This window comes from Aristolochia californica, unplaced genomic scaffold (genome assembly GCF_029961685.1).
Source record: "Aristolochia californica isolate CCGP_79_NKW_82.1479 unplaced genomic scaffold, dmAriCali1.0.hap1 SCAF_3, whole genome shotgun sequence".
Classification (NCBI taxonomy): Eukaryota; Viridiplantae; Streptophyta; class Magnoliopsida; order Piperales; family Aristolochiaceae; genus Aristolochia; species Aristolochia californica.
Window position 1 is genome coordinate 45237290 of NW_027181992.1, and position 17456 is coordinate 45254745.

A 17456-nucleotide genomic window follows, 5' to 3' on the forward strand; every position below is an offset into this window, starting at 1 on the left:
TTACTTATCTTTATTTATTTTTCTCTTCAAATTCTATATTTTTTAAGAAAATGAATTTCTCTTTTTTTTTAAAAAAAAATGTGATTTTCAATAACTCTTCAAAACGTGGGTTAATCTGGATCTCACCAATAGGATTTAGCCAATAATGATTGAGTCATATTTGTATTATTTTTAGTTTTATTATTACGATGTTTGTGTAGTACAATGTTTGTATAATTATTTTATATTTAGATACTACAAAATTAAAAATTCAATAATATAAAAGTAAGCATTTTATTTAATTATTATATTTATTTATATTTATTTATTAATTAATATTAATTTCATTTTCTGAAAGTTAAATACATCAAAATATTTTATTTAATAAATAATTTATTTGCACTTTACACTACCCTTTCCATTGTGCACACTAATATAAACAAATAATTTATAGTGTATTTTATATTGTACACATTAACACAAACAAGTACTTTACATTACACTTTCTATCGCACACACTAACACAAACAAGTACTTTACTTTCCCTCCCACTTTCCCTCTAAACTTACATTGTGCACTACCCCCCTAGAGTAATTAGAGTAGGTGGAATTCACATCCAAGAGTCACCTGTGCGCATTATGCCTTCACATGCTCGTGGTCCCTTCCCTTCGTCGAGTCTAGGCGTGGGTCGATTCCTCATAACTTCTCACTCGTCTCTTTGATGACTGGTCTAGATCTACTTGCTTAAGTGGGGACCACTTCTCATATGCTTCTCACAGGAAGCTATTGCAAACTTGGAGAGCATCAGGGGCGTATGTATACGCGTAATTGGAAAAGAGATACTAACGAGCAATACGCTCCTTCCTTGGGAGTTTTGACTTCGGGCTTCGTATATGGAAATTTGAAATTGCTCCCTCTCCTAGACTCAGAGAGACGTTAAACTTATCTTTTTCCCCAATTTTGTATCGTTTTCTATCATTATTTTAATCGCTTTGAAATTTTAATGGCGAGAACTGTCTCTCTTCCTGTCTTCATTTATTGCTCACCTGCTGCTCTTCAGCTTTCAAGCACGCAAAACCCCTTTATCGCTCTCTGGAATTTCTCCTGAAACCTCTCTTTTCCCCTTCCGTAGACCTAAACTTTGCGTTGAAACATGGATGGTCAGGTGAGGGATCGAGGTAAGGGTTAGTGCTTGAGATCTTGGTTCTGTGTCATTTCATTGGTTGGAAATTGGTTGGTCTGATGGGTGATTTGGGGAACTTTCTTTCTGCTGTTGTATGTTTCTATGAATTTTGTGCTGTTTTAGTTTATTTGAACGTTTTACTTTTGAAACTAGGGCTCTTCCGAGTTTAGATGTTGTCTGAATTCCTGATTGAGTTGACTTTAGGTCTTTTCAACGAATCCGGTGGTGATTTTGGTGGCGGTTTAAGTAGATACAAGCTGCATTGAAGTCATTGACTTCGGGAGTTGGAGATTGGGCATTTTCTGTGCCGTTTGACCTATCTACTCTTCTTAGAAATAGTAATCTTTTAGGTTTCCATGCAGATGGGATTACTTCTCCGTGTAGTTTCAATGGTGTTGATTGTTTTCCTTTTGTGTTTCTCAGCAACTTTCGTCTGAGTGTAGCTGTTCTATTCCTTCATAAGTTGAAACTTTCCTCTTAATCTAAGCAATGTCTTTAGTAAGCACCATTCTTGTTGATGAATGAAAATTTCTTCTGGTTGTCAGAATGCGGGCTGAAATTTTGGATGAGCCAGTGGAGTTGACATATGTATGTGGTACTGCTTTTATCATTCATATCAACATGGTCTTGATTTGGCTCTGAACAAATGGGGGTAGAAAAGCAAGGTTCGAAGGGTGTTGGAGGTTTCTTTCAACTCTTTGATTGGAACGGAAAGTCAAGGAAGAAGCTGTTTGCCAATAAGTCAGATTTACCAGGTGCTTTTTCATTGTATCATCTCCAGTTATTTATTTGGGTTTCTTGTTTAGCTTTTGTCATGTTACTATGCTCTGTTTTTCACTAGCCTCCTCTAAGTCTTGGAGATAGGTCATTTTTGGATTTACTCACTTCTGTCATTTCATGCAGATCGGTTGAAGCAGGGAAAGGAACACGATGAAAATTTACCCGCAACACGGTTTCGTCTGGTGACTACTTGTGTGCTTCTTGTTTTGCATTTCTTAAAAATAAAATTAGTAACCATTTTTCTACTTAATACTTTCGTATTGCATTGTTTGATTTGGTTCTCTTTTTCGTTTCAGTCTGAGGATGATGAAAATGGAGGGGTATCATCTTGCAAGGGTGGCAGTGATTACAGTTGTGCTTCTTCTGTTACCGATGATGAAGTGAGCGGAGTTAGAGCTCCTAGTGTAGTTGCTAGGCTCATGGGTTTGGATTCATTGCCTACATCAACTGTCAGTGAACCCCACTCAGACCTCCTCTATGAATCCCGAGCTCTTCGTGATTCCCAGTACCAGAGAAAAACTCACGAGTTTCTCAATGACTATCGAACGACAATTTCTACTCATCAGTCCTATAACAGCGAAGGCTTTTCTCGGGAAATTGTGGAGCCGAAGCCACAGAAGATTCAGAGTAGGCTGATTGAGAGGTTCCAATCGGAACCATTACCTCCAAAATCTGCTAAATCTGTGCCAATTACCCATCACAAGCTTTTGTCTCCAATTAAGACCCCGGGGTTCATTTCACCCAAGAGTGCTGCTCATATAATGGAAGCTGCTGCAAAGATTTTAGAACGAGGACTTCAAGCAGGGCCCAAAGGAAAACTACCTGTACTTGGGTCCTCTTCAGGTCCTATCACAGTTAGAGATTTGAAGGAGAGTACTTCTACATCCCGGCGGCCACTGAGACTTCCAGAAGTATCTAAAAGAATTGATGAATCAAATGCTGTTAAAATGCTCAAAGGTCAGTCTTTAAACAAGAGTTGGAATGGGTCAGAGGAAACCCCGATTCTTAGGGCTTCAGACATGGAAGATACCCATTCTGTTGGTTCCAAGAGTAAGGGAAAATCTGTTTCTCTCGCTGTTCAGGCTAAAGTTAATGTGCAGAGAAGGGAAGGCTTGAGCTCAGGTACAAAAGGATCATCATCTAGGAAGGAAGAGGATGACTTCAGGTCAAAACAACCTGCCAAGAACATACAAAGTACTCTGGAGAATAAGCAGAATAAGTCTTCTGGTTCCGTTGTGCATAGGCAGAATAACTTAAAACAGAATTGTGGGACAAATAGAGAGAAGGTGCCCTTTAAACCATCAGTTTCTAACCAGCACGGAAGGAAGGTTCTTTCTGGGGACTCTTCTTCTGCTGGAAGAAGCAAAACCTTACTTAAGGTTCCTGTGAATTCCAGAGGTGGTGGATACAGGAAGGAAGGCTCAAAGATTCCCGAGTCCGAAAGGGAACTTACATCATCCAGAACAAAGAATCTCCCTCGAAAGAAACGGGCTGTAGAGGTGGATATCCATGGCGAAAAAAGTGGATTTATTGGCACTAATCTGGTGAATAGAGATCAGAAGACTGGCCAGTCCCGTGTGACTATAAACGAACACACAAGTTGTGCTGAAGATTCTGGGAGAAGTGGCATGGATGTTGTCTCTTTCACATTCACATCTCCTATGGTGAAACCCCTGTCTGGATCTCAGTCTTCTGGTCAAATGGTTGAGAAAAGAGAAAATTTATGTTATGTGGGTTCTCAAGGAGACAAGAGTGGAAGTAATGCAAGAAACAAGAAACCATCATCTTTGAGTTTGAATGTCATAGGTGGAGATGCTTTGAGTGTTCTTTTGGAGCAAAAGCTGAGGGAACTAACATCTGGATTGGAGGCTTCCTGCAATGACACCATGAAAACTGGGAATGCCACAACATCTGCTTCAATATTGCAGGATCTTATATCTGCTCTTAATACCAGGACTGGTATACCGGGGCACTCTGAAAAGAAGACTTTACTACCTCAGAATGATCAGTTAACTAGGGTTTCCAACTCTAGTTGTTTTTCCACTAATAGTCAAGCGACCATGCCACACCTTAAGTTGCAGGTTTGTGGGATTTATCTTTACTGTCATCTCAAGTGCGGTTTATTTATCTATGAAATGCTTTATGTTACTGCTGTTAACTGTTGATGTGATCTTTATTTTTGAGAATTTAACTTGCTAAACATTGCTTCGTTGTTGTTTAGTATAGCAAAAGCATTAAAATTGGTAATTACATTCTTCCACCTGAAATGATCAACTAGAGATATAATGAATGGTATCATTCAACCTTCGAGTGAATCACTTTGAAATTTGGCAGGTGCCATCTGTTGAATATGGTTGGTGTTTTACTGCTTTACTTAGGGGCTCCTGTGGACTGGACTAGTTGACAAGTACTAACAAGATGACAGGGGGTGATACTGTTAAATTTGCATGCAGTTCCCTTGAGTTCTTTTGAGAGAGGAGACTTTTAAGTTCTAGGCCACTGAACTTCTTGTTGACCTTGCTTTTAGTTTTCTGGCAGAAATATTGTTTAAGTTATACCAATAATATTAACTACAGCAAATGTTTGTTTGAAATGCATCAATGTATTCTCAATAAATTCTCAATGTATCCAAAGAAACAACTTTTGATCACACTTGTTGCCTTGGTGAAAGAAAATAAGAAAAAAATCAATTGGTTTTGGTTTCTTTTTCAGGGTGTTGGAGAGAGGACGGATTGTAGCAGCAGCAGTGACATCCATAAGGAGTTTGACTATCAACATCCAAGTCCAGTTTCAATTCTTGAAGCCTCGTTCTCGAGTGAAAGTTGCAATTCCACAGAAAGTTCCGAGAGCATCATTGGTAAAATATAGATATCTCAACAAAGAACCTTTTATTTTCAGTGTTTCCACTTGCATTGATGCTAAGGTCTCTTCCTTTAGTTCCAGGTTACAAGCAGGATTCATCTACGCTAGCCCAACGTAATAGTAATTTTCATTACCCAGAGAAAATTGCAGTAATGGAAGCTGAGGCAGAGTTATCTGATTCGGCTTCTTCTGCACATAGTGAGGGCACTGACAGAGAACTAGGCCACATTGCGACAGAGAATCAGGAAATGGAGTATGTAAGAGTTATCGTATCTCATGCTGAGATAATGCTCAAGAATCCAAGTTTGAGCCATACTCGTGAGATCGTAGATTCCCCTCTATTTGAAAAATTAGAAAATGAGAAATTTGGGTCGAGAAGCCATGCCGAGGAGGACAAGGAGGCGCAGCTTAGAAGAAAATCCTTGTTTGATTGTGTAAGAGAATGTCTGAATATGAAGTATAATCAGTACATGAAAGGTGGCTACAGAGAATGGGCACAGGGGATGGTAATGCTAAGAAGTAAAAAATTGGCAGAAGAGGCTTACAAAGAGGTTTTGGGTTGGAGAAGTATGGGAGATTGGATGGTGGATGAGCTTGTTGACTGGGATATGAGCACTGGTTTGGGGAGATGGACACATTATGAAGCTGAAGGTTTAGAAATTGGGTTAGACATTGAAAATCAGATTTTGTGTTCGTTGATCGATGAAGTGGTTGCTAGTTTGCGGTCGTAGAAGTTTTTTTGGGATCCTTTGGTCTTAATTATCCTTCCAATGTAAGCTATTTCTTCTTGGCTTTTGCAGCTGGACTTGTGTAATTGATCTCCCTGATTTTTCCGTTCAGTTTGAAGCCCTTCTAACGTTCGGTCGCATCCCCGGACGCTTGGAATCCGGTAACAGAGTGGCCAAGCCTGCAAATCGATTACGTTAATTCCAGAGTTACAGTCAACTCTCAGGAATGAATTAAAAGAGGGCTAATTGAATTTTCTCTCGATGATGACAGCTTTGTCTAAACAATTTGGCGTGGATCAAGCACCCCTCATTCTCTTATCTTCGGGGGGAAGAGAATTCTCTTCCGATCTATCAATTCTCCTCCGCCATTTAAAGGGTCGAAGAAGAGACGTCCAGAAAAAATGAGAGGTCCCATCAAATGATTACAGCGTTACAGTGTTCCTGTCCGGTTAGATGCCTTTCTGGCTCTTTTACTTTGGTTCTCATCTGAAGGTATTGGAGATGGACAGAAAAGCGTGCGACTTCGATGACTGATGACACAAATCTATGCTTCTTCTTCTGATAAAACTGAGATGAAGAGACAAGTAAATGACAATTCATCATCAAGGAGTTGCCGGAAATCTAATACCGACTGGAATCGATCAATCGAATCGAATCGAATCGGTCGGAGGACCAGTCCGGCACGGTCTCGTTGCGGTTTTTACGAACAGAGCGACAAAAGCAGACTGGAAGTGACAGCGGAAGCCGCGGGATACTTCATTGAGTAGTCCTCGTTGCTTTATTGATCCGGCTATTATTAGCTTCGCTGCGAAGAGAAGGAGCAACGTGTAGGGTCCAGATGACAGGCAGGTGAACTACTCTAATCCGTACGCAGATGTGGGCCAGTGGAGGTTATTTAGGGCCAAGAGGCTAGTAATAATAAAATAAAGTAAGAGAGAGTAAGCATCGGGAAAGGAGCATAAAAGTCAGCATCAGATGCAGTCATGGGAAGACGAACCCTCGGCACGTGCCAGCACGTCCTCTGACATCTCTACCACCGACCTTCCCATTCTCATCTCTGCCCTCGGCGTTTCATCTTTTCTTCCGTTTTTGTCCCCGTTCTTTTCTTCTCGACTCTGGGTTACTTTAGACATTCTAAGGTCCGTTTTTCCTCTACCGCAGTAATTTGACTTCAGGGTTTCGCTATCGGTTCGACTGAAGTTACTGAATTGCCCCGAAGTGGATGTGATTGCTTTTTGAGAAGAACATAGGGTCATTTCCGTACTTTTAACGTTCTGTCTTGAAGACAACGACAATGGCGTTTCCGCTATTTTAGTTCAACAGCGGGACCCTTTTAGTTAACGGTATCCCTCTATGTTTTTTCTCTACTCCTCTCTGCCTGTCGCCTCTTCCATTATTGCGAGTTGTCTGTCCAATGGAGGTCGAAAACCTTAACAATGGCGGAGTCTCGAGAGTCCAGATATCGAAACCAGACCAGCGAGGTGCCGGCAATGGGAGTTCTTCTTTGTTTCCTCGTTTCGTCGATGAAATCGACAGTTCTTGCTCGACTCCGTACGTCAGCGCACCGTCCAGCCCTGGACGAGGCCCTGCTACGGGCTTCTTTTTCAGCGCTCCGGCAAGTCCCATGCACTATGTTCTCTCATCTGCTGCCGCTTCGTCTGAGTTCATATCGTCGTCATCGGATATCTCCGTTGACTTCGAATTCTCTGCTCGCTTCAACCATAACTCATCGTCTGTGGTCGGATCAATGATCTCGGCGGACGAGCTATTTTTGAATGGTCAGATCCGTCCTATGAAGTTATCCTCCCATTTACAACGGCCACAAAACCTCGCGCCGTTGCTTGATCTTCAAGTTGAAGACGAAGACGACGAAGAAACCTTTGAGGCTTGCCAAAAACAGGAAAAGATGGAGGAAGCTTTTGTTAGAGGAAGAGATCTGAGGTTGCGTAACAGATCTCTACATCGTCGGACGAGATCTATGTCGCCTTTGCGGAACAGGCGAGACGAGGAAGGAGAGCATGAAACGAACGCTATTTCGCTCGACTTCGAAGACTCTGGTCCGAAGGAAATCGAGCCTCCATCTGATTCCACCACTCCATCAGTCTCCGCTTCGTCCTCTAGGTCCTCTTCGACTTCTAGCCGAAGTTCTAAGCGTTGGATCTTCCTGATGGACTTCCTTAACAGAAGCAAAAGCGAGGGCAGGGGCAATAACAAAGAAAAGTTTTGGTCGTCAATATCCTTCTCTCATTCGCAGAAAGAGAAGAAAACAGTGTCTGCCTCCAGATCGTCGTCTCCGTCTCGGAAGCCGAAACAAGCGGCGAATGCTCCGCCTCCTGCTAAAAAACCTGCCGGTTCTGGTGTGAAGCCGGCCAACGCTGTCGGAAAAAGACGAATGCCACCCTCCCCGCATGAGCTACATTATACTGTGAACCGTGCGCAAGCAGAGGAGATGAAGAAGAAGACATTCCTGCCGTACCGTCAAGGTTTGCTAGGGTGTTTAGGATTCAGTTCTAAGAGTTACGGGGCTATGAACGGCTTAGCGAGAACCCTAAACCCAGTTTCTTCTAGGTAGGGATTGAACGCACACTATCATACGATTATTGTTGTATAGATTATGTTTTTTCTTGCTCGGCTATCTTCTTGTATCACAGTATCTGCCATTTTGGGTATATTTTTTATTCCCAACGATTATGATTATGCGTTGTGGCGAAATGCTCGTTTCCTCCATGGGACTAGGTGCGCTGTAACTGGTGATGTGCTCTCTCTCTGTCGTCAGTTGGAATGGTTGATCAATGACAGGCTCACCTGGAAAACGGTAATCAGGTATCAGATCGCATTTTCTTATCCCTTGAAAATTGTTTCTTGGAAGTTGGAACTTAGAGAGGCACCATTGCCATGATCGGCTCCATTTTGGGCAAAATATATTTCGTTTAGTGTCTAGAGAGAAATGTCCTGCAAAACGCCAACCGCAAGGTGGTCTGAAGTGACATGCCTGTAGCTTATTGCCAAGATATATGCGCCCTGGTGATAGTTGTATAATGCTCCTGGATTGTCAAGCATTTCAGTTTCACATCTACCTTTATTGCTAGTGGTTGGGGATGTAAACCAGTGTGGATTCCATTCAAGTTGTCTTTACATTTATTGTCCTTGCATGAATTATGATAGCTGGATGACCTGAAAGATCTTGGCAGCAGTAATTGGAGGTTGAAGAAGAAAACTGCAATCATGGTAGCCCCTTTTCGTTGATTAATCTGATTTCTGCATTTTCATTCAACAAGTCTGATATCTTCCCGGTTGAATTATGAAGCTCAATTACTGCGACGAAAACGAGATTCGCTAAATGCATTTTAGTCTTCTGTGCATTCAAAGACTGACGGATGTGATGTGCGACCTAAACGTCGACATTGATGTCTCTGGATAAGCATCGTTAATGGGATTAATCGCAATAACGACTAGATTTTTTCAGAAACTCGCAGAAACAGTAACTACGTTGAAGATGGCATTAGCGTAGATTTCTACAGGGAAGGCAATCTCTGCTTTCATAGCTCAGAAGGTTAGCAAAGGAGCAGGACGATGTATCGACGGTTTACGCAGATTTTTTATAAGATCACTGATAACAAAAAACACGAAGACCGGCGTCGGCTTTGGATGCGGCGATGCGCCTCACTTTGTTCGTTTGATAAGAACCTCACTGATGGGTCTCACTGGTGACGGTAGGTAATGGAAACCTGGATGGTTACGTCTGGAAGAGGAATCCTCTTTAATGGATGGAAAATTAAATAATAGGATAAAATTAAGACGCCAAAGACAAACTTATGAGCTAGACATTGATTCTTAAACATCAATAAATTATTATTTCAGTGTTTTGACCAATCAAATTCTGCTATCTTTTCTTTAATATTTTTGTTAAAAATTTAAAATATTTCAATTCAAAAGGGGGGGGGGGGGGGCGGGGGGTTGGTTTAGCGAACTAATCGGAAATTTGAAGTTCATCTTTGTCTTATCTACATGATTTTTATCTTCGAAATGGGTGTTAATGTGGATAAGTTCATCTTCGAAATGGGTGTTAGTGTGGATAAGTTATCTTCATCTTCATATTTGAAATTTAAAATTATTGATTTTATTAGTTATAAAAATAAGTTAATTAAACCAAGTGTTCGAGTTAATAATATTTTAATTACCACTATTAAATCACTGATACAATAGAGTAAATAAAAAATAAATATGATTAATGAATAAACAAATATTATATTAATAACATAAGATAAAAAATTTACATGGTATTAATTAATAATATATTTTTACAAAATTAAAAGTAATTAATTAATCAAATATATACTTTAATTATATTTTATTTACCAGAGACTTAAATATGAAGTTTAATATAGTAATAAAATTGAACAAAAATAATAAATACATACATATACAACTTTATTAATAACCTAAAAAAATGATTATTCAAATAACAAGTTCATGCCTTTAATATAAAATCATCAAGGTACAAGTTTAGTACATATGAACAACACATGTTCAAAAGTAATAAGATACAACCATCATTTATCATTCCACATGGAAGTCGATATGGCATTTCGAAATTGTGCGCCTCTTATGGATTGTAATGCACTCTGCTTCCGAAAGCTTGTTATTTGGTTACCTTTATCCTCAAGACCATCGCAATCGTCGCTGTTTGTATCATCCATTGCACCTAATTGGACCGCATCACCTCCTCTACCGAGCTCGCCACACGAATCATTATCTTCAAATATATCATCATAATCCTCTCCACATATATAATTGTGCAATATGCAACAAACACGTAGAAAAAATAATTAAATGTTTGATTTTATCTTTAGTTAATCTCTTGAACCGTTTTAAGTATGCCCTAAAATAATCCCTAACCCGAATAAAGAATTTAGACCCTAAACCGTAACCTATATCCCACAATTATGCACAAATAACCCCAATTAGGCACTGAAAATACAATTAAATCAAATAAAACACTAATTTAATGAAAAAAATTAGTGTTTAGTCATACCTTTTGAAATTTTTGGAAAACCGAAGCCAAAGGGTGAAATTGATGTCGAATGGGGAAATCGATGCCCAAATGTCAAAATCGAAGAAAATCAAAATCGAAATAGGAAAATCGAACGAAATCAGAAGGTATTTTAGGGGAAAGGAGAATAGCGAGAAAGAAAAAGGAGTGGGAGGTTGAAAGGTAGAAGAGAGGGAGAAGAGAGAGAAGAAAGGGAAGTCGAGATTAGGGGTGGCTTCGAACCGAGCCGGCTCGCGAGCGGCTTGAGTTCGGCTCGGTATTGGCTCGGTTTGATTTGTTATCTATCGAGCTCGAGCTGAGCTCAAGCACAGAATTCGGCTCGTTTACCTTAACAAGTCGAGTTCGACCGAAGCTAGGTTTGGTTCGTTGGCTCGCGAGCCGGCTTGAGGTGAGTCAGATCAGTATCGGGATCGGGAGCGGGATCAAGAGTGAGGGGGGGGGGGAGGAAATTTTTTCCTCCCCTTGTCACCGCTAAGCCCTTCCCGTCGGCTGTTGTCACCGCAGAGCCCCTCCCATCGGTTGTTGTCGTCGCTACTACCGCCGTCGTAGCTGTTCGTCGCCTGTCTCTACCGCCGTCCCAGTTGCTTGCCAGCCTCCTCTGTGGCCGTCCGTTCGATTTCTTCCTCTCCTCGTCGTCGCCTTTGTTTCCGTCGTTGCCGCCACCTCCGTTGCAGCCGTCATCCCCGACGACAGGTCCTCCCCGGCACCATAACTCCCTTCCCTCCGCGTCGTCCTGACGGAAACCCATAACCTAAGTTCAGGGGAGAAATAATCTCCCCCCTCCCCCGCGTGAAGATTCGCACGTGCGAGATCATAAAGTAAAAAAAAAAAAATTCCACTCGAAAAAATTATAAATTTTTTTTATAGAAATAAGTTTCTATAAACTATTAGTGTCTCATGTTTTTTTAAACATTTTTCTATTTTAAATTTTTTATTAAAAATCATATTATTTTCTAAGTAAGATTTTCGTACCAAGATAGGGTAGAAAACTGTATAAAATTTTTTTGAATAAGTATTTAACAATTGATGCTATAATACTTTTAGAATGAAGAGATTTTCATTGCAATTTTGTGTTTGATATTTTATTTAATTAAAAATTTATCGATAAGTATAATAATATATTAAATTGTTATTAATTTTTATTTATTTCCCTAGAAGAGGCAATAAAAGGTCCATTTAACTTTTCTAAGAAAATTTTAAAATATTTCTTGTAATTTTCTAATAAGTCACTAATAGTAATAAAATTTTATTTAAAGGTTTTTTTGGGAATATGTATCATAGGAAAAATATTTTTAGTTTTTTCTAGAATATAAATTTTCATCTAGGGGCACTAAGGAGGCCATAAGAAATTATGGCCAGATTCAAAATTTACAAAACAAGCTAGACAACAATTGGAGTAAAAAAGATTAATATTGGTGTATTTTAATCCATTATTGAAATTCAATCCTGAACCTCCCCTATCATTATATTTTTTTAAAATGTATGTATAATTTTATATATAATTTATTCAAAACCACCCCTATGTGCGAGATTATAAACAAGGAAAAAAAAAACTCTTTGTCCCTTCCTCATGGTTCTTAAAGAAATTGAAAATATATTTTAGTAGAAATACGTTTCTAGAGACCATTAGTGGTTTTTTCAATAAATGTTGAAAAAACATTTTTAGTAGAAATATAGGGACCATTAGTGCCTCTTGTTTTTTCAAAATATTTTTCTAATTATAAATTATTTTTAAAAAATCATATAATTTTCTAAGTAAGGTTTTCTTGCCAAGATGGGTTAGAAAACCATATAGAAAAATTTTGAATAAGTATTTGAGAGTTGATGATATAATACTTTGAGAATGAGACAATTTTCATAGCAATTTTGTGTTTGACATTTTATGTGATTAAAAATTTATCGATAAGTATAATAATATATTAGATTAATTATTAATTTTTATTTATTTCCTTAGAAAAGGCAATAAGAGGTCCATTTAACTTTCCTAAGAAAAATTTAAAATATTTCTTGTAATTTTCTAGTAAGTCTCAAATAGTAATAGGATTTTATTTAAAGGATTTATAGTTTTTATTTGGGTGATTGTAAATTGATAGTGATATTTCATTTAATTTTGTTGTGTTTGATTATTGTATGGAGTTTATTTATAATGTTATGCAGTGTATGGAGTGTTTAGACTATTATATGGAGTATATAAACAATTTCATGGAGTGTTTATGGAATGTATAGACAATTTTATGGAGTGTTTATGTAGGTATTATGTATATTGATTATGCCCAATTTTAAGTAGAGGTCATGCCGAATTTTATACAAGTATTATATATATAGATTATACTCAATTTTAAGTAGAAGTTATGCCCAATCTTATACATGTATTATATATATAGATCATGCCCAATTTTAAGTAGAGGTCATGCCCAATTTTATGTAAAATGTATGCATAATTTTATATACATTTTATTTGATATATATTTTTTGAAAAGTTTTAAATATATGTTGAGGCTCGAGCTCGGCTCGAACTTGTTGGGCTCGAGATGAGGCTCGACTCGAAATATTTAAATCAAGATCGGTTCGAACATAAGCAGGTTCAGGTTCGACTCGGTTCGATGTCACCCCTAGTTGAGAGGGATAAGAGAAAGAGAGAAAAGTGAGAGAGAAAAACGGAGAACGAGTATAAGAGAAGAGAGGGAGGCACGAAGACGAGAGAGGGGGTGCGAGAGAAAGGGCGAGTTAGAGAGAAGACCGATAGCCGGAAGCCGGAGATTGGAGACGAGAGGGAGCAGAGACGGAGGCAGGAGAGGAGAGTCTGAGAAAAGAAAGGGAACAGAGACGTCGGGGGGTGCAGGGAGATAAGAGAAGAGGTGCGGGAGAGAGAAAAAACGGAAATGAAGACGCGCGAGAAAGGGGGGTGCGAGGAGAGGGGAAAAAACATCAATCGCGGTGCGAGTCCTTCATATGGAAGAATGAGAAAAATGGTCTTCAATAAGATGAATTTTTTTATGACGTGGAGATAAGGACAACTTCATTTCGAGCATCCAGATGAAATGTAATCTACGCGCCCACTAACGAGTGGCGAGTGAAGTGGATTGAATCGAATATTGGCTTCGACTTTGTCTTCGAAACCGTTGGATGCCACTGGATTGGAGAAATCAAAAGAATGCACCGGCGGTGTTGGGCTCCATCCCTCCCACGAATGCGAGCATCACATGCACCAGATTCCATGTCGGTAGGTTTCTACTGTCTACATTCTACTTTCTACTTTCTACTCTACTTTCTATCTCTCTCGACCAATTCCCGTTTCAATTTCTGTAATTCTCTGTGCTTTCTGCGCTTTTCGGCTCGCAAGTGTCAAGTGCAACGGAAAAAATTTCAGGGGTTTCTTTCTTGGGTTCTCTGATACCGAACTGCAAAGAAGTTTTCTTCTTTTGTCTGGTGTGTTTCGCGATAAAAGAAATGGCTCCGGAGTTGAGCTCCTCCCCGCCGGGAAAGCGAAGTAGAGATCCAGAAGATGAAGTTTATCTTGATAATTTGCACTCACATAAACGGTATCTAAGTGAGGTTGGGATTTTTTATTTATTCATTTATTCGTCATTCTTTGGAAAGAAAACCAAGAATATACATCTTTATTTCCTAGTACCCCCTCTTGACAAGATGTTATGATTCGAGTGCATTTGCACTGTGAATGATGAGGTATTGTCGCATTTGTGTTTCTCCTGAAAGTGAGGGCTTTTCTGTATGTTCTTTTGTTAGTCATTTACGCTTGAGAGAGAATTATATGTTTCAATTCTCTAACATTTGCGTTTTACGCTTTTGGCGATTCCAATTTTTGAGTGGTTGTGCTGCTCATGATTTTCATTTGGATATTTTGAGACATTTTAGGAGACAAAGAGTGATTTTGCAGCACTACTTTTCATTTGTTTTGCAGATAATGGCATCTAGTTTAAATGGTTTAACAGTTGGGGACACTATCTCTGATAATCTAATGGAATCCCCGGCAAGATCGGAAGGCATGTGTTACACCAGGTTATAAATTTATTTAAATTTCGGTTTGGTTATCTGGATGGAAGCTTGTCACTGCTATTCCACCTTCTGTTATCCCATAAAAATTCCCATTGTTATGTTGCTGTTTACTTTGAAACTTGCAGTGTAGAGTTGTGGTCACTGGAGACTGGGTGTATTCTCAGGGCATTTCTTGATATTGCTACTCCTTTTTAGTCTTTTGAATTCTTTTCTGCCATGAGCTGGTGCAGTGCATACCATGAGATGGATAATATGGGTTTGCAATACTTGTTGTTGCCTTGAGATAAACTTTGTGGTAGTTTTAATTGTTGAATAAGAGAATGATTTCATCCTTGAGCCACCCAATGTTAATAGGCACATTTCACTGAAAAATTGTTCTGTGAAGGAGATACTTTAGAGAATGAATAGTTTAGAAGAGATAAAAACGTTGGTGAGAAAAGAAACAAAGGCAATTTCACTCATCAAGTTACTATTTGAGTAACATGCTATTTACTTAAAGGTTGCAATTATACCTAAACTGCTGCTGGAGCTTTGCTTCAGGCCTTCTGGATTTTTTCCTTGTTTTCACGAATATGTCTTTTTTGACATGCACAAGGAGGAAGTAGCAGTATCATATTCCCAATGTTGGATTTTGATACCCTATCCCCTTGTGGTACAAGCCTCACAAAATTTAAAACTTTTCTAGTTAGTTTTTTCATGTACTGATAAAGTAGAATGGAGGATAAGTGTAGCCTATCCTAACATAGTCTGGACTACACTTTGATGATGATGTTGATAATGAAGATGACAGTTTTGTAATTAACAACTTCTGAAAGTGTAATGTAGGAGGAAAAAAATGAAAACAAAAGAACTTTATCTTTTTTCTCTAATCTCCCAACATTAGATGTCTAAGCTCCTTTTTTGCGCAAGTTTTATAAAATGAAATTAAAGGAAGAATCAACTAATGATCATGTGAGAAGTGAAGAGATATCACTGTCTCATTTCTTGCTCCATAAGCCTCAGAAATCCTGGATTGTCTTTGTTAAGCCTTTGGTCAAGGTAACTCTTGGCAAATGATTTCTTGACATTTGGTCCAAGTTCTGTAAAATGTTTCCAGATGCAAACCTATCAACTGTTAACTAGGAAACTGGGATGACCCTTAAACTTTAACCTACATTACAACCGTGTATTATGATATTGATCGTATTGATAAATGGTGGGTGATTAGATTTGATCCAGTATCATCGAATGGCAAATGATATGGAATACTCTGGTTCCCCTGCACAATTTCACATAGTGTAATTTGTCAAGTTTTGCAACTTGACTATTATTATTATTATAATTATATGAACCATGTATTTAGTACTGAAATTTGTGTTAGACTTTAGATAGAGATTTTCATATAACGAATCGATGAGGGTAACTACAGTTATCTTTGTCTTATTTATGCTAGTGAATGCAGGAAGCAGATAAGAGCACAAGCTTTGGTATCTGCACAGGGAACCTCTTCCAGATATTTTAGGGTTTAGAGGACAGAAATTGATTGATATGATTAATTTGGGAAAAAATGATTTTTCAATATCTTAAATATGGCCCCTGTTTAGGACAGGGAATTGATTATTACAAAAAAAATTGACATGTCAATATCTTTAAAAGGGTCACTGTTTAGAACGGGAAATTGAAAGTCACAAATGGTAGCTAAAATTTTTGTTAAGGATTCGTAGCTACCCGGTGATAAATATTTTTGCTCATCTTAATCTTATCTCAGAGTATTTTTAAAAGACAAAACTTAAAGAACTTCTGTAACTGAGAAGCAAGTATGCATTTAAGGTTTAAATCAGTTTACATTGTATTTACTTGTATGCATGCTAATGTTTCGGTGCTTTTAACCATCCAATTGACAAGCATTTAGGCTACTTGCGTTCTACATTATGTACTCAGGTGTTTTTTTACATGGTGTTTGAAATCAACTTGATTAGTACCATGTGGCATGTATTCAGATTTTGGTCTTTTGTAAGTAATCAGGATTTATACACCTATTGGTCTTTGACTTCATTTAATCTTCTTCTCCATGCTCTCCGACAGGGATGAAGTTTCATTTCTATATTCACCAATGTCAGAAGACACAGATGATTCTCGATACAGTGATAACCCTGTGAACACTTGCTCCGTTCAAACTGAAAACTCTGGTAGCCATACAAGTTCAGTTTCTCCTCATAGACATCAAAGGTCCATCATGGGGTTCTATTCTACAGGAGCTACTGCATCTTGTACTCTGCCAGGATGCTCTCTCAGTGCAATTACTTGCTCCCACTCTCGCCAGCGTGGGTCTGACTCAGAGGGACGCTTTCCGTCATCGCCAAGTGATATATGTCACTCTGCAGACCTTAGACGGGCTACCCTTTTGCGGTCGGTGCAGATGAGAAGCCATCCACACAGTCCACCAACTTTTGAGTTGCCGTTCTGTAGCGGGCAAGAGCAAGAAGCCATGCACAATACTGACGAGGCTGTAGGCGAGAAAAGTATAGTGGATCAGAGAGAATATCCTTTGGACTTGAGAAGGGATGAGAACCAGGAAGAATTTTTGGGTGGGAGTGGATTGGGAAGGGCAAGTTTATTTTCAGGGGCAAGATCTTTGTTGGGTGGGAATGATTCAAACGATTGAAAACTTTCTGACCGGTAAATGGGGTTTCCCACTTCTTGCTATTTTTCAAATCACTCTCTTGCAGCACACCATAAGAAGTATTCTTTTAATTTTCTCACCCTGCAGTTCGTGGTAAAATACACCAGCTAAGGACTGCGGGGAACTAGTAACAGCTGCTGTCTGTGATTGTACCAGATTTCCTGCTTCTATTCTTACAGTTTTCAAACGTAA

The 17456-nt window shown here is 38.9% G+C and overlaps 3 protein-coding genes across 6 annotated transcripts; all 3 read left to right on the top strand.

Annotated features, from left to right (window-relative positions):
- The first annotated feature begins 1001 nt into the window (after window positions 1–1001).
- On the top strand, window positions 1002–5697 carry LOC137958731 (uncharacterized). 3 transcript variants are annotated; one of them, XM_068805827.1, is made up of 6 exons: window positions 1002–1163; window positions 1708–1917; window positions 2066–2124; window positions 2239–4023; window positions 4655–4799; window positions 4880–5697. In XM_068805827.1, exons 2-6 carry the CDS (start codon window positions 1809–1811, stop codon window positions 5533–5535), a joined length of 2754 nt encoding a protein of 917 aa, XP_068661928.1. In that variant the 5' UTR covers window positions 1002–1163; window positions 1708–1808; the 3' UTR covers window positions 5536–5697. The 3 variants fall into 3 exon arrangements, with proteins under 3 accessions (XP_068661928.1, XP_068661927.1, XP_068661929.1); XM_068805826.1 differs by having other exon boundaries at window positions 1002–1157; XM_068805828.1 differs by having other exon boundaries at window positions 1002–1157; window positions 4886–5697.
- Window positions 5698–5774: 77 nt separating this feature from the next.
- LOC137958732 (uncharacterized) lies at window positions 5775–8678 on the top strand. Its single transcript, XM_068805829.1, has one exon. It carries the CDS (start codon window positions 6947–6949, stop codon window positions 8102–8104), a length of 1158 nt encoding a protein of 385 aa, XP_068661930.1. The 5' UTR covers window positions 5775–6946; the 3' UTR covers window positions 8105–8678.
- A 4986-nt stretch (window positions 8679–13664) lies between these two features.
- On the top strand, window positions 13665–17423 carry LOC137959054 (uncharacterized). Of its 2 annotated transcripts, XM_068806331.1 has the most exons (3): window positions 13665–14140; window positions 14508–14605; window positions 16667–17423. In XM_068806331.1, exons 1-3 carry the CDS (start codon window positions 14036–14038, stop codon window positions 17244–17246), a joined length of 783 nt encoding a protein of 260 aa, XP_068662432.1. In that variant the 5' UTR covers window positions 13665–14035; the 3' UTR covers window positions 17247–17423. The 2 variants fall into 2 exon arrangements, with proteins under 2 accessions (XP_068662432.1, XP_068662431.1); XM_068806330.1 differs by lacking the exon at window positions 13665–14140 and having other exon boundaries at window positions 14214–14605.
- The last annotated feature ends 33 nt before the right edge of the window (window positions 17424–17456 follow it).

What these genes read in the sequence shown, in the direction of transcription:
- LOC137958732 (XM_068805829.1), top strand. Translation starts at nt 6,947, where the DNA reads ATGGAGGTCGAAAACCTTAACAATGGCGGAGTCTCGAGAGTCCAGATA.
- LOC137959054 (XM_068806330.1), top strand. Translation starts at nt 14,265, where the DNA reads ATGATGAGGTATTGTCGCATTTGTGTTTCTCCTGAAAGTGAGGGCTTT. An exon ending in GAAGGCATGTGTTACACCAG is followed by an intron (nt 14,606 to 16,666) that starts GTTATAAATTTA and finishes GCTCTCCGACAG; the next exon opens with GGATGAAGTTTCATTTCTAT.
- LOC137958731 (XM_068805827.1), top strand. Translation starts at nt 1,809, where the DNA reads ATGGGGGTAGAAAAGCAAGGTTCGAAGGGTGTTGGAGGTTTCTTTCAA. An exon ending in TGCCACACCTTAAGTTGCAG is followed by an intron (nt 4,024 to 4,654) that starts GTTTGTGGGATT and finishes TTTCTTTTTCAG; the next exon opens with GGTGTTGGAGAGAGGACGGA. An exon ending in AAGTTCCGAGAGCATCATTG is followed by an intron (nt 4,800 to 4,879) that starts GTAAAATATAGA and finishes CTCTTCCTTTAG; the next exon opens with TTCCAGGTTACAAGCAGGAT.